The sequence below is a fragment of the Acomys minous genome (assembly GCF_964271855.1).
Source record: "Acomys minous genome assembly, chromosome: 3".
NCBI lineage: Eukaryota > Metazoa > Chordata > Mammalia > Rodentia > Muridae > Acomys > Acomys minous.
The window spans coordinates 108,064,023-108,080,938 of NC_140485.1; the positions used below are offsets into that span (position 1 = coordinate 108,064,023).

At 35.2% G+C, this 16,916-nt stretch overlaps 1 protein-coding gene across 11 annotated transcripts in view; it reads right to left on the bottom strand.

Annotated features, from left to right (window-relative positions):
• TRDN (triadin) overlaps positions 1–16,916 on the bottom strand; it is a 355,846-nt gene that overhangs the window by 104,297 nt on the left and 234,633 nt on the right. For all 11 annotated transcript variants that reach the window (XM_084777414.1, XM_084777409.1, XM_084777410.1 and 8 more), the window contains one exon: positions 10,462–10,506. In XM_084777414.1, coding sequence (XP_084633540.1) covers positions 10,462–10,506 — 45 coding nt within the window. The remainder of the gene's footprint in view (positions 1–10,461; positions 10,507–16,916) is intronic.

Below are 16,916 nucleotides of genomic sequence, written 5' to 3' on the forward strand. Positions count from 1 at the left end.
ATAGATTTACGACCATAGGGAGTCTCAAAGGTCTAAAACTGCATCCATTTCTTCCTCCATTCCTGACAATCAGTGGCATTTAAAAATTAATACACTATTTTAGTTAATCTTTCAGAATTTTATACAAAGTGTCTTCGAGAACAAGTAACTTTTTATTTTAACTTGCATCCAAAACTTTAGATTTAAGATGTTTCTCTCCAATTTTGGGATTTTTAATCAAAACAATCATGATATATTAAAACACTTTCAACTGTTTCTTTCCAATGTTTATATATTTGAAATTATTTTCCTGTGTTATTGCAATGACTAAGACTTCTATATGATACTGAATAAATTTTGTGAAATGGTTCATCTTTTTTTCTGTTTTCTTATCTTAATAGAACTTTTAATTTCCCACCATTAAATATAATGTTGGCCTCATTTTTCTAGACATTCTTTAAATCTTTGAAGTATTTCTAACTTATTTCTGCTTGGACAAAAGGTAATAATAATAATAACAAAATATAACAAAATAAAACATAATAAGATAACACAAAAATATTATATCACAGCCAAGCAGACAAACCAAAAGAAGAAAAAGAGCTTAATAGAAGATGCAAGAATCAGAGACCTAGTCATTAGGACACTCAGGAATCCCTTTAAACCACTAAACTGGAAATCATAATTTATGTGCAGAGGACCAGGTACTGACTCATCAAGGTCCTGTACATGCTGTCTTAGTCTCACAGTCTATATGGACTTTGCTCATGTTGATTTGAAGAGATTTTGTTTTTCATTGTGTCTGCCATTGATTCCATCTGCCTTTTAAACTCCTCTTGCCTCCTCTTCAACAGGTTGCCCTGAGATCTGTGTAGAGGAATTTGATGACAACATCTCATTTAGGTATGAGTGTTCCAAAGTCCCTCACTTTCTGCAAAATGTCTGGGTGTGGCTCTCTGTATTTACTCCCATCTGCAGAAGGAAGCTTCTCTGATGATAGCTGAATATCATATCATAGCAGAGTATCATTAAGATAGCTTTATCACTGCATTTCTCTCATTTATTAGACCAGTATTGTTTGTGTTTACCCTAGGTACCTGGACTATATAGTCCCAGGCTCTTGGTCACCGGGAAGTGTCAGGTATGAGTTCAGTCCTGTAGAGTGTGCCTCGAGTAAAAGCATATATTGGTTGGTTACTCCCACAAACTTTGTGCCACCATTGCCCCAGCATAGTTTGTGGGCAGTACACCATTGTACATAAAGTATTTTGTGGCTCAGTTGGTATTTATGCTTCCCTTGAGAGCATGTAGAATACTTTCCAGTACCAAAGACACTGGAAAATAGGAGTGAAGGGCTCTATGTAGGCATCCTCTTGACATCTCCATGATCCATGAGTTCTGTGGGTGTTCTCTTCAACAATGGGCCTTTGCTCTCAGTTTGTGGAAAACAACCTATGAACTCGGCAACAATCTGGATTGTTTTGGAATTGCTGTTGGGCTCCTTTGGTGAACAAATTAATTAAATGTAACTTAATTCTAGTACTAGAAGTTTCATTTGGTGACAAGAAATGGCCAGTCGAAAATCATTCTCCCTCATTATTTGGTGGTTTCATTTATATTGTCTTCATATATAAATATATTTTGGGAAGTTTCTACTCTATTAGGCCTCCATTCTACCCCATGGCCTTTAATTTTATATGTTTAACCATATATTTCCCCCAGAACCCATTACTTCTCCCCTCCCCAATTAATCCTCCTCCTTACTTGATCCTCCCATTCCTTCGCCCATCCACCCATAGCTGTTTCTTCTACTTCCCTTTCCTGAAGAGACCTATCTGGTCCCTTTAGTCCCTGAAGTCTATACCTACCCAATGTTATCATTGACTTTACAGCTGATATCTTCATATAAGCCAATCTGTACTATATTCATCTTTCTGAGTGTGGAATACCTCACTTGGGATATTTTTCTAGTTGCACCATTTGTCTGCAAATTTCATGATGTCACTTTTGAAATGGCTGACTAATAGTCATGTAAATACATCACATTTTCTTCTTTCTTCTTTTAAGAGACATCCAAATTCTGGCTATCATGAATAGAGCAGCAGTAAACATGGTTGAGCAAGTGTCGCTGTGGCAGGATGAAGCATCCCTTTGTATATCTTGAGAGGGACCAATTCCCATCTTGAGGAGCCACCATATTATTTCCATAGTGTGTGTACAAGTTTGCATTCCCACAAGTAATGCCACATCCTGGCCAGAATGAGCTCTCACTTGTTTTATTCATTTTAGCCATTCTGATCAGTGTAAGATGACATCTCAAAGTAGTTTTTATTTGCTTTTCCTGCAGGCTAAGGATGTTGAACATTCTTTAAAATGTTTCTTACCCATTTGAGTTTCCTTTATAGAGAATTCTATTTAGACTTGTATCCCATTGCTTAAATTGGGTTGTTTTCTTTACATGTATCTTCTTGTGTGATTTATATATTTTGGAGGTTAGCTCTCTATCAGTTGTGGAGCTGATGAAAATACTTTTCCCAGTATTTTTAAGTTGCTACTTTGCCCAAGTGATGATGTCCTTCGCCATGCAGAGGCTTCTGTTTATGACTTTACATTTATTAATTGATGATTCTAGTTCCTATGCTAATGGTATTCTGCTCAGAAAGTATTTTCCCATGCCAATCAATTCAAGGCTAATCCCAACTTTCTCTTCTATCAGGTTCACTGTATCTGGTTTTATGTCTTTTTTCCATTTGGGGTTCAGTTTGGGGCAGAGTGATAAATATGGCTCAATTTATATTCGTTCACATACAGCATCCAGTATGCCCAGTCCCATTGGTTGATGATGCTGTCTTTTGTTTTCCAGTGTGCATCTCTCGCTTCTGTATGAAAACTCAGATATCCATAAGTATGTGTATTTATGTCTGGGTCTTCAATTCGATTCGATTGATCAATCTGTTTAGCTTTGTGCCAATACTGTTTTAACCACTGTTTTGTAGTACAACTTGAAATCAGAGTTGGTGATATCTCCTGTGGTTCTTTTATTACTAGTGACTGTTTCAGCTAGTGAAGGATTTTTTTGTTTCCATTTGAAGATGAAATGGAAATTTTCCTTTCAAGTTCTGTGGAGAATTATTTTGGAATTTGAATGGGAACTCCATCGAATCTGTAGTTTGCTTTTGGTAGGATGGATATTTATGTTATATTAATCCTGCCAATCCACAAGCATTGGAGATCTTTCCATCTGCTGATCTCTTTTCCAGTTTCTTTCTCAAAAGACCTGAAGTTTTTATCATAAAATAATTTCATTTGTTTTTTTTTTGGAGTTACACCAAGATATTTAATATTATTTGAGACTATGGTGAAAGGTGCCGTTTCTCTGATTTCTTTCTCCATTGATTTGTCATTCGAATACGGTAAAACTACTGTGTGTTGATTTTGTATACATCTACTTTGTTGAATATGTTTGTCAGAAGTAGGAGTGTCCTGATGTAATTTTTCGGGTCGCTTATGTATACTATCATAATCCATCTGTTCATGATGTTAATTTAATAAAGTTTTGATAAGAATATGGTACTAAAGAACTGACAGGAAGTCATTATTCACTTCTTATGTAAATTAGTCCCCTCAACTCATGCTTATATCATCTATAATCTTCTCCCTCCAGAGACAATATTTTGTGGCACTGTTCATTATATCATTTTTATATGAGTACTACATCTCCAAGACAAATTATGTCATTATTACTGAGCCTCAAGATTTAACTCATGTTTAAAGGAATTTCATCTAATTTATTCAGCATCTAATAGTATGTTTGTGTTGATATCTCTTGAAATTTAATTGTAAGCTAAGTATATGCAAATGTTTTAGACACTAGCACTTTATTCAAATTACTTCTAAAATTTTATTCATTTTTAAATTATTTAAAATTTTTTCATGTGTGTACGTGTTTGTGTGTATCTTTGTGTGGTTTGCATGTACCATGGTTCATGTATGTCGGTCGGAGGAGTTGTCTCTTTTCATCTTTATATAGGTTTAAGAGCATAACTGAATTCTCTAGGATTTCGTAGAATGTACCTGTATCTAAGGAGCCATCTGGCTGGCCCTACAATCTTTTAAAACTATTTTTATTTTGGGATGTAAGTCCAAGTTTGCTACTTGTATTTTGCATAGACTATTCTTGCATCCAGAAGTCAGTCTATTCTTGAGCATAAATTGAAAATGTGAATGATTTAGATATATGATACTTCTCTTTCAAATTATATACATATAATTTTAAAGTATATATATAATATATATACACTTTCACATGAAATAGAATATCAATCAGAGATTGATTACTAAAATATTTGATCTATAAAGGTAACCAAGACAAGACTACCTAATGTAATATCGAAAGTAACTAATAAGGCCAGGCTAATATCTGAGGTAGCTTTAGTTAATATTTCATAACTATCACTACATTTCATACAATATTTCTTCTTTGAAGACAAAATCTAAAGTTTCAGCTCAAGAATTTTTCACCCTAAATTTTATTTTCAGGGATTTTGATGAGGATATAGAGATGTTGGATGTCTATCAGTATTCTTTACCTCACAATATATGATTGTGAGAGAAATCAAATGTCTTAAACTATAGTTATAAAGAACTTTCTTGTGAACAATGTTTTGCCAATACGAACTCACACAGGAAACTCTGAACTGAATCTTGACATTTCAAAAACTAACAAGCTTATACTATTATTCTATCAAAAAGTAAGGCAAAAATATAAAGTTCAATTTATCTATGATGTTGTTAAAATTAACACTTGATCTTAAAATAACTTAGAATGTATAATATCCTTTAAATTGATAAGGTAATAGGGCTAGAAATTTCAGAATACTTATACACCTTGACTCTGGATTACTATGATAACAATCCACACATTTATATGAAGGCATATCATATAAGCTACATGCTAGCATATAGTAAATGCAAAGTCATTTTGTCTTTAGTAGGAAAACCAATATGTAAGTATGTAAAGTCAATAAGGTAAAAAAAAACAAATATTTATCTCCTCTCTAACAATTAAATAAATAGATTTGACTGTGCTATAAGTAATGGTTCATTTGGGTTCCTTTGGTTTCACAATAAGGTGAAGTTCAAGGATTAATATAAAGTGTTTATTAATTTTAGAAAACACTGTCTTTTTTATCAAGAAATTGTGCTAGTGACTCACTGAAGGTACACATGGAGACAACATAGGAGTGATTGTTCCTCATAATTGTAGATCCTGCCCTGATAGTCAATATGCTCCATAAGCCCATCCTCCTACCATCTCCTCTGACCTTCTTGTTATTGGGATTCCTGGATAGTAATAATTGTGCTTCCCAGACGTAGGACATAGCAGACGCCATATAAAAAATCTGACATGTATGACAATATCTTTATATTTTAAAAGAAAGTAATGGAATTGATGTATATCATCATAACTACCACTACCACCACCACCACCACCACCATCATCATCATCTCCAAATCTATTATTTAGTCAAGTGGTCCATTTCCTGGGAAAAAATTGTCTTCAATATTAGATGGCAATGATAGTGCAAATTTGAATCACATGCTCCAATTTCTACATGACAGATGAGAAATGGTGAGAAAAAGTATAAAAATACAAACTTCCTAGAGTGATGAGTTCTGCTGTGACATGTGGAATTTAGACCTAATGTTTATTATGGGCATATTGACGTGGAAAGGAGAAAAAGTGAGAAAGCAAGAACTAAAAAGGAATTCTCTATAGGTCATATAATTGTAAAAGTATTAAATAAGGATAAGAATATGTAAAATGCCTATATGTTAGGTAAAATAATGCACTACTACATATGCTACTAAAATATGTAAACTATGTTTAAAAGATGCATGGAGGGCTTGTTTGCATGTATTGTCTAGTGTTTTTATATAGACCAGCTTCTCTTTTGAGTTAACCCAGTGCCTCTCACAGCCCTTCCCCAGCCCTTGTCCTTCTGTGGGTGCTCAATAAATACTAAACAGTTAAAGTAAAACTGTTTTTCAAAAGTTGGAAATTCACAGGAATCAATCATATTGTTATTATCATTTAAGAATTTATTGAAGGTCAACAACAAGACTTAATCAACATGTGCAAATTGGTAATTTTATAATCACACATCACACAGATCATTCTATACAATTGAGTCAAGTAGATCTTTACTTTTACTCCATTGACTTTTTAAATATTGAATTGCCTCCCCCTTAAAATAATGATGATATACCAGGAAATATAAACACAACATTCAAAGAAGTAGGATCTTCTCAAGGAAACCACTAGTCTCAGACATCTTTAACAGTCGCTGGCTACTACAGGATAAGTCTACAATAAATACACTTTGCAGATTCAAAACTGACGTGCATGCACATAGACTGGAAGTGTCTACTGAAATAGAGGAATTCACTGGCTCACGTACAGTGGAGCTGTTTTCCAACTGCTGGTCTGAGGCATGTTAAGGCTTTTTACAATTATGTGGCTAACATTGTTTACAGAATCACATCCAACCCAAAGAAATACAGCAATCCTTCAGGTGAATACAGATCAAGTCATTCATGAGTGTTGAAACATTTCTATATCTAAGGCAAAACTGAGCTCCTTATTAGAGCAAGTTGACTTTGATGTGGTTTTGATCTATACTCCCAATTTTAGCATTCTTAAAACGAGTAATTGTGCTCAAATTCACATTGTTAGTTAACTGGAAATCAAACACCGTTTGTAAAAGCTTATTTGTCAAGTTTCTAATTAACTGGGTTGTAAAGTCATATTTATTTTCTATGAAGATTGAATTCTATACTTAATAACTCCATGATCACCCATTTAAACTAACTTTGAGGTATTGAACTGTCCATAAGCCTCTAAGATTATGGAGTATGATTTTCATTATAATTTATAATTTAAAAATGAGAGGCTTTCTACACCAGTCTTCCTAAAAGATAATAATATTCTTATGTAAGACATACTCCATTTAACAACTTTGTTAATCTGAACTCTTTATTTTAAAGAAGTATTAGCCTTTTATAGTTCCCTAATTTTATAAATGCATTTTAAAAGGTGGGATAAAGCTCACTTTACTGAACTTGGCACATGACATGGCCTAATTAAACAATTATTTAGCTTTGTCTTCCATTTTGCATTGTTAAGAAGTTCACATTAGCATACTTGCAATTAATAAACTTAACAATTTCTGTCCATATGACATCATCATCTTACAAATAGGAACCAACTGCAAATATATGACAACCGATAGAGTTGAATAATAAATTTTTTCCTCTATTATTTCTTTTTCAAATTAATAAGGGAAAGGTTTAATCTAGCTTCTTAAATAATGGCCTACCTTCAGTGTTAGAACTTTAGCTTTTAGAATATATTTTAGCTTCAATAGTGTGTTAGGCACAAGTCATTGAAATCTGGGTCAACTGATATTCCTTTCTTGACATTTTCTCTGTGTTTGAAATCAACAAACCAATATTTATTGAGCATATACTGCTGAGAGGCCACAGTGACAGGCTCTTAGAACAAATTCTAAAGAAGATACTCAATAATGTCATGAACCGGAGTGAGTGATCAAAATATAAACAATTATCAAATGATGAACTTGTAGCTATTTTCCCACCTTATTCCTGTTGCAGAATTACTTACTGCAAACCTATCATTGGTGTTTTCCTGTACCTCAAAGTGCTTCTTTATATGGCTGTTTGTTTGTCTCCATCAGCTAAGTACTAAGAAAAACATTTTAGTAGGTTTCTTTTGAAGGAGAAACATTGAAAGAAGGGAAGGGGGATTTAAGACTGCAGGACTATTTTGAAAAAGAACACACAAAATACTCCCCACCTAATTTCAATACATTAATTATCAACAAATGAGCAGTTTTGCATAATGAGCATTACATCAATGAACTCCAAAGCACTCTCTTAAGACAGTATATGAATTATAGTGACTCATACCTGTATGGCAAGAAATATGTAGCATTTTTATTTTATTTTTGACAAGCTGGTTCTTCTAAGCATAGCCATATCAGGTGTGGAAAACATGTAGTGAGAGCCATCCTGATACTCTTATATATAACCGTGTGTGTGCATGTGTTCCTAATTAAGTGGCTTTCAGATAAATATATATACAAAGTCTTAATCCTCATATCTATAATATAGCCAACATAAGCTCTAATGAGAAAAATAAAAGTAACATTAACATCATAAACTAAAATAAAACAGCATTTTTTGAGTTATTGGACCTCAGGCCTTCTAGTTTCCTCCTTTTTGCATGTTATGAGGCCTCCTTTTCTAAATAATGCTCACTGGAAATTAATTCCACCTTTTCCAATAATGCATTTCCCACTATGACTAGCGGAGCTGAGTTAATCTATCATGCACAGCTGGGATGCAGCTACACCAGGTCAATGTGCACAACTAGATTCAGACCACACAGCACATTGGAATCTGGTAAGAATTATACAAATCACAATGTTTTCCTCAATAGATGGCCTCAAGTTAAAACTTAAATGAATGACAAGTATCCATGATGGTATTTAATTGTTCTTAAATGCATTGCAAACTCATTTTAGATAATAGATATTTTTCATGTTAACTAAAAGTACACAAGAAAGAAAAGATTACAGTTTTAAAACATCTTAGAAACAAATACTAGAAATCTAAGTTGGGATTTTTACATGCAAACTATCTGCTTTTTTATGTCTTGAAATACTTATTTTTTCTCATCAGCAGTTTGTCATAAATATGCTGCCACAAAAGGCAATGTGTTCAAATAATACTATCCTTTTTATGTTCATACTTTAATATATTAGGGCACAGTCCCACATTTAAAATTGAAATCTTTTCCAATCATTATGACAATAATCTATTGTAATATAAAATTGTCTTTTGTTTTAATATAAGCTTACAAGGCCGATTCTTCATAAGATAAAATGTAATTTTAATAAAATTATAGAAAAGCATCTGAACCAGTAAGTTCCTCTCCTAATGAGCAATTGTCTATTTGAGGAAACTACAATGAGTTAATCAAAGTGGTACTTTCATAAAGAAACGGTTGCTGTTCCTATTAATCACCTTAGGCAACGTTATTATTGCATTGCTCTCTATTATTAGTCAGTCTACTTTTAAAACACTGTAGTGCTTTTAAAACATCCTCCTAGGCAGGGGATACCACTTAATTGTGCAATGTTTGAGGACCGAAGGGCAACCCTGAGTACAAAAAATAAAAATAAAAACAAAAACAAACAACAACAATGACAAAGGAGCAAGTTCTGATAAGTAATTGCTATGACAAGAGGAAAGAGAATCATGAAGCTCAGTGAATAAGCATATGCTTTGATAATTCATCAAAACTGGTTTTCTAAGAAAATAGTAAGTAAGTATATATGCAACTTGGGAATTTATAATATGCTGCATCCATTATATATATGATTTCTATTTGGGCTACATAATATCTCATCCGAAAAGCAGATTGGGAATGATTGTCTTTATTTTGACTAAAAAACTTAAATCCCGAAAGCTGCACAAACAAATAAAATATGATCTTGTGTTTGTGCTTTACATTTTAAACATTAACATAGGCACTTTTGCTTAAATCAAACAGGTTGAAATATTGCATTGACTCCTAAAACTGGGGGTGGTACCCAGAAGACAGGATAAAGGGAAAACTTTATCAATATAATTATCATGTTATGCTCACTTTTCAAAGCTCCTAAATCCTTAATATTTTCATTTAGTTGAGCTGTAGGAAAAGGCACAATATCACCTTCAATGTTTTAAGACAGTGTTCAAGAGCATGTTTAAATCATATTCTGGAGTGATGTTATGATATTGCTACATATATATATATATATATATATATATATATATATAAGTATATGTATATGTATATATAAACAATATATATGTACTTCATGACTCTATGACAGCATTAAATTTCAGGCTTTTTGGGTCCATCAACAAGCAAAGCCATCACATAAACTATAATAATTTTTGCTGTCACTTGCCCCAGTGTCTGAACATAATATGTTCTCTTAAAGTAATATAAATTATTTTTTTCATAAATAGGACAGACTCATGTTTATCCTTTGGACTATGATCTGTGAAGTGGTATGGAAACCAAAAGACCAAATGGAAAAAACACCTGTCTACCTGTTACTAGCTCATCTTCTCAATATCAATAGACTTCAACGTCTCTGCTGATGTAAGGAAGCAGTCTGTACAGATTTCCCATTCTGGATTTATACCCAAGGCTTTGTAAACAAAGGAAAGACAAGGCCAGATAGTCACCTCACATCCTCCCTGTCCACAAAACATGCAAGGACATTGTTACGTAGGAAAAGATTGAAAGGTTATTGTCTTCTGCCTGTCTGAATCCAGTGTTTTCCTCCTCAGGCTGTTTTCTTTCTAAAGAAGACAATGTCAACCTGCTTCACTTTTTTTTTTTACCTTGCTCCACTGTCTTGGCTTTCTCTTCTTTCTTTCCGTGCAAGGCTGCAAGGCAAAGATAAGGTTTAAATAAGAGGTTCAGTCTGAAATGTTTATTCTGCACATAAAAGCATTCGGGAATGCACTCAATAGCAAATATTGCTTCTAAATAAGCTACTCTCTAATGCTTTTAAAGATATTTCTCATCTCTTTATAATCCAATTGAAATCTGGCTTGAATCTAATCTTAAGAAATTAGAACCAAGAAAGAACAGCAATAATCCCTCCAGTCTTTTTAGGCTCGTTCTTCCAGACTCTTTTCTACTTTATTTCTTTATATTGTGCTTTGATAAACAAGCCACAAAGAATTGCACTTGACAGGGCTTTGATTAATTGACTTACATTTCAGTTCACTGCTGCAGTCACTTAGTGTCTTACAAATGTCAATAAAATACTCCTTAAATTTCAGACCTAGCATGTCTTAATCAACAAAAAGGACCACGCCATCACATTTAAGATGCATTTGAATATTAAACAAACACATCCCACACAAATAGAAAAAAAAAAGAGAGAGATAACGGAATATTTTAAAGTACTGTATCCTGAGTAAAGCTTTCTCTAAGATTTATTGCTCTCGATGGAAGCTTTGCTGTTTACCTAGTTAAACATGAAATGAGCAGAAAATTTTCATATGAAATCAGTGCCTGCAGCTGTAGTAACTGATGCGAGAAGCCATCTTCAGAGAGTATGAGCAACCGCTAGCTACAGAACTGATGTGGAATTCAATAATGTCATCACGACCAGCTCTTCACAGAGTTACAAAGGGGAAATCGCAACTTTAAAATGAATAAACAGCTCTGCCACCAGATTTACTCATCTTGGAAATACAAGTGTTTATTCACTGGGGCCTCTAGAGGTTGTGCTTCCTGGTGAGAGAACATACATTGTATTGAAGATTCTGCAGTGTTCTTGTCAAAGCATCTGAGTGGAATTCACTTAAGTCAGAGGTCCAGCTTTCATTTTAACCAAATGAAGGGTATAGTAGCATGTTAAACAATATTAAGATGAAGTCATCAACCACATAAATGTATCCATTGGCAACTTCCCCTGAAGAAGGAAGGAGGGAAAGATGGGAAGAAAGAATGGAGGGAGGAATAGAGGAGGAGTCAATAAAGAATAAAGAAAACAAGAAAGAAACAAAAGAAGATGTGATGGATTTTACACTTTGATGCATCTGATTCAAAAGCACCCTAAAGTTTGAATATTTACTTATTAGAAATTTTACAGTAGATTTTAAGGAAACACTGTGTTCTAACCCCCAAGTGGAAGTCTAGATGAGGAAAATAGTTAGCTCAAAGCAAAGTAGGATTTCCAAATCTCACACATGTCACTTGTACAGAAATCTACTGAATAGGGAGAGATTCAAGAACTTCAAGGGAGATTGCAGTGAGGGATGCACTATAGTCAATGTTAGTTTAGGACCATTCAAGGAGAGTGGGGACTGTCTTCCTTCTAGGACAAGAGTGCTATTGCACACCTGAAGTGAAAAAACCTAGGAACTGAATCACCCTTAGAAATGAAGCATGTGCTGCAATGATGTTACATTATCTAATCTTGAGCCTTAATATTTAAGTGGCAGTGCACATAATGCTTCTGGTGTGCTAGGACAGAGAAACAGCTGATAAGCTATGGCAAGGACAATGCACAGTAGGTAGAAGTAACCTCTTTCTTTTTTCCTTTTCTTTTTTTTCTCTACCTTAAACACATCCCTTTTGGTGAAAAAAATGTTAATTTTTCCAATGTTACATGAGGATGTAACAGATAGTTAATGAAAACAAGAAGTAGATGAATCTGACAAAGCCCAAAACTAAGTAGGACTATATTTATCCCTACTGAAAAAATATGCTAGAAATCCTCTAGGTGATACAGAAAGAGGAGACATATACAACAATTAAACAAATGTGAATGATGGAATGAATTTTCACATAAAGAAAATTAGATTTTTAAAATAAAAGAATTACAGGAACGAGGAAACAGCCATCTATAAAGAAAACAGTGGTTCCCAAAATGAGAAATGCCCATAAGCAAGTGAATACATATCCATCTGAAGAGAATGGATAGTAAAAAAGTCACAGGAGACAAACAAAAGTGAGGTAATTCCTTGCAGTCACATTAAATAGAATGAATTAGCTTCTAAAAAACGATGTTTGGTAGTATGTGCAGAGTCCCTTCCAGTACTATGAACACTAGTCATATGTGTGCAGCAGCTTAACTTTCCATGTTGAGTGTGTTATGCAGGAGCTGCCTTTAGCAATGGGACCTTTGCAGTCAGTGTGCGGGGAGCAACAAAAAAAGCCTTGGCAACAGCCTGGGTTGTCTGAGATTTGGTTGACGTCCTTTGACCAACAGCTCAACTAGATGTAGCCCACTCCTTCTGGAAGTCTCATTTGGTAATAAGAGATGGCCAGTCAGGGCTCTGTCTCCTCCATTATTTGGTGACTTAATTTACATCTCTGTCCTATATGTGTCTAATTTAGAAGCTTATACTGTACTGGATTTTCATACTAGTCCTCAAATGGCCTTTATTTTAGCTGTCTCTCCCTGTACTCCCACCCTTGCTCCCCTCTCTGCTCCTACTTGTCACTGGTGAATGTGTTTATACTTTTTGCAGTTGTTGCTGTAGCTATCATTACTTCCATTCTTCACTGATTTCCACCCCCAGCCTCTTTGGATTTCAAGTAGAGAACTACCTAGGAATTGTACATACTTTCTGCACCAGCTTGAGACTGCTGAGGTACCCAGTGTCAGGAACCTGGCGGCTATCAGGTTCTCAGTGTCTCCCCCATCTTCCCTGGCACAGTTGAACTCCCCAGTCCTTATCATGCGCTCTACTCGAGCAAATCTCTAGCTGTCTCTGTCTCTTCTACCTGCTCATGGGGCCCTTTTCCTCCTACTGGGTTGCCATGTCCTGCCTTGCCTGAATCTTGTCATTGCCACAATTCACTGATATCATTGTGAGGCCAGCCCTTTTCTGAAGGGAAACAGGGTATGGGAAAGATAGAGTAGGAAACTGAGAGAGGTGGAGAGAGGAGAGGCTGAGGCTGAGATATAGTGCATGCGAGAAGAATAAAGAAAAATTGAATAATTTGGAATGCTCAAATTTTTCTTTAAAAATTAAGACTTACTTTCTCTTTCTTTCCTTTTTTAAATTGAAAATAGATTTTCATTCCAACCACGGTGTCCCTTCTTGCCAGTCCTCCCATCTTCTATACCTATTTTCTCACCCAGATATACTTCCTCTCCTTCCATTTTCTCCTTAGAAAAGAGCGACCTCCAAGAGAAAACAGCTATACAGTGGATAAGGCAGCCCAGTAGGAAGAAAAGAATCCCAAGAGCAGGCAAAAGAGTCAGAGATACCCCCACTCCCAATGTAAAGAGTGCCAACAACACCAAGCTAACAGCCACAATAGATATGCAGAGGACTCAGTTCAGACCCTCAAAGGCTCTGTACTTGCCACCTCAGACTCTGTGAGCTTATGTGAGCCCTATTTAGTTAACTCAGTGTCCTAAATTCTCCTGAAACCTTCCAGACTCCTACAGTCTTTTCTTCCTCTCTTCAATGAGGTTCCCTAAATTCAAAGAAAAGGGATGTTATGTCTCTCACTTATACATAACCATCCTTGGTTTGCTGCCTATTGGTACTTCTTTTTCAAAATTCGCCTAAAGCTATAAGTAAATATCTATAGCTTTTCCCTAAACAAATATAATTAAGCCATTAATCTTAATTTCATTTAAAGTCAAACCATATTGTTTTAATCTCGAGGTTATACTAAGACTTTCCTATTAAATGGTGGAATTTAATGCTATTTTTAAATTAAATAGTCAAAAGAAAATAGAAGGCTTTATGAAAAATTTTTGACTACCCATTTGGGAATTTATAATAGAGAAGCAAAGTGGTCATTAGAAATTTTATCATATCACATAATGTGACACCAATTTACCATGTTAATTCTTCTTTTTTAATGCTCTCTGAAAACTAGTTTATTCTTGATCTTAATGCTAAGGATAACCTACTGGAAAGTGGGAGAGTAACTATTTTAGGAATGTAGTCTAAAAGAGTTACTGTCCAGTCTCAGAACCCTAAATTTAACAAACAGTAAAATTCACACACACAATAGCTTTTATTTTTCTTGTGTAATAAATGCCTTTCTTGAAAAAACACTGAAAGTATGTTCCAGAGAGTCTGGAGAGATGGCACAGTGGTTTTTGGCACATACTCCTCTTGTAGAGTACTAACATTTGGTTTCTATCACTCTTATCAGGTATCTCAGAATCTGCAACTTCAGGGCTAGGGGACCATATATCTTCCTACTTTCAACATCCCCAATATTCCTGTGTACAGAGCCCTTCGTTGCCTGACTCACCATGCTATAAAATAGGATAAGCACAGCTGCGGTCTGTTATCATATGTAAGTGGTACACATGTGATCTACCCTAAGGCACATCAGCAGTGAGTTTTATGAAGACTATTCAAACGTCTATTGTTCCTATGCATGCTACAATGCCTTATTTCCCCAGCCATGCTGGTCCCTGGAGATATGCCTGATGATTGGTTTACTAAGGCAGAACAGGTCAGGGTCTAATTTACAGCTGATGCCTACATCTTCTACAGGCACCAGCCAGAAGCATAGAACTACAGAATTAGAGTCTTTTCCTGGGGGAAAAGTGAAAGGCATCAGTGAAGAGAAATCTAGACACTGGGCAGAACTTCTGGAAGGACACTGGGCCATACACTTTTCTTAGAAGAAAAAAAGACAAAGTATATGATTACATAGTGGTTCAAGGGTCGTAGATAATTGTTTGGCTCTTTGGTTGAGGACAGGTGTGATTGAAGATGTTGTATAAATTCTCAGCAGAAGACAACCTCAATAAATAAAGACTTCCATGACTAAGTAGATAGGATTACTTGTTCTATGGGTAGCAGTGAACCCTTTTCTTGACTAGCTCTGATTGCCCTATGGGCATATAAGCAAAATTGACATGGTGGCAGACAACATAGACTTTCACTCAGCAAAACTGAACTGATGGATACTGCTGAGTGCCAAATCTGCCAAAAGCCCGGGAGCAAAGGCCATTACTAAACCCTAATATGGTACTGTGCCCAGGGTGAGCAGCCAGTTCAATGGTCACAGGCTGATTATATAGCAACACTTCTTGGAGAAATATTTTGTCCTTATTTAAAAAGATATTTAAACCTCACATGGGTTTGCATTTCTTGAGTGCAATGTACCTGCTCACTACTGTCCATTGACTGACACTTTTGCAAGTAAAAAAGAAAAACTTTTTGAGGTGCCCAATGAGATTGTAGAAAATATAAAATGGATGGCTAAACCTAATAGCTAAAAATTACTAGTACCTTATAGGAGCCTTTCAAGTCCTCAGGATCAGACTAGGTCTGCTGAGGCTTCTAGCTTAAATTCCTAAGCATCTAAAGTGTTAGCCACTTTTATGCAGATGCATCAGTGATCTAGTGTGTTCCCATCATAGCTGCCAGTCTAGTGAATCTTCCTTTATAATATGTGAATCCCATTGATTCTGTCATTCTAGAAAGTCCTGCCCAACACATTCAGACAAGATCACTGAAAATGTTGAGTATCTGTATGGATAAAAAACGACATGACATTTTAAGCTTTGTGGTTTTTTCTTTTTTTTTTTTTTTTCATTTCAGTTCTACTTTTAATGCGAAATTCACCAAGCCTTATTTTAGGGTGAATAAATGTTAGGAACAAACAATTCGTCAAAGTAAGGAGATTTTTCTGCCTGTCAGGAGTCAAAAGAGAGCCATACTAAATTCTTCTTCCTATAACACAGAGTACTTCAAGCTTTCCTTGGTGTTGAGAGAAGAAACTTTCTTTTCTATATATTTGATGATATTATAAGAATGGGAGAAATGTAGATTTGTATGGTACACATTTCATAAAATGTGATCAATGTAAAAGAAACAATGGGTAGCTTTATGTTTGTTTATTTATCTATTGTAGGGGGCAGAGCACACATGTAGCCCAGGGTGTTGGTAGAGGTTAGAGGACAACTTGCATGAATAGCTTCTCTCCTTCCTTTATGTAAGTTCTGGGGATCAAATCCCAGTTGTCTGGCTTTGCAGCAGACATCTCTACCTGCTATTGAATCCTAAAGGAGTGCTGTTTTTACTCTTAGACTAAAACAACGGATTTATGTAGGCTTGAGCTGAACTTGAAAGAAGAGATGGTGGTTTGCCATATTTCCAGTACTCACTGGATTTTATTATTGTTCTCTTAAACAGCCTTAAGAACCTAGATGCCCTCATCCCTTCTTACTTGACAGTCATCACTCTCAAAGTTCATTAAATGTCCATTAGCATCCCAGGCAATGAATATTATCTAAATGTGGAGGATGCTAGGATTCTGATGAGGTGGGGAGCTGTGGTACACAGTTTCA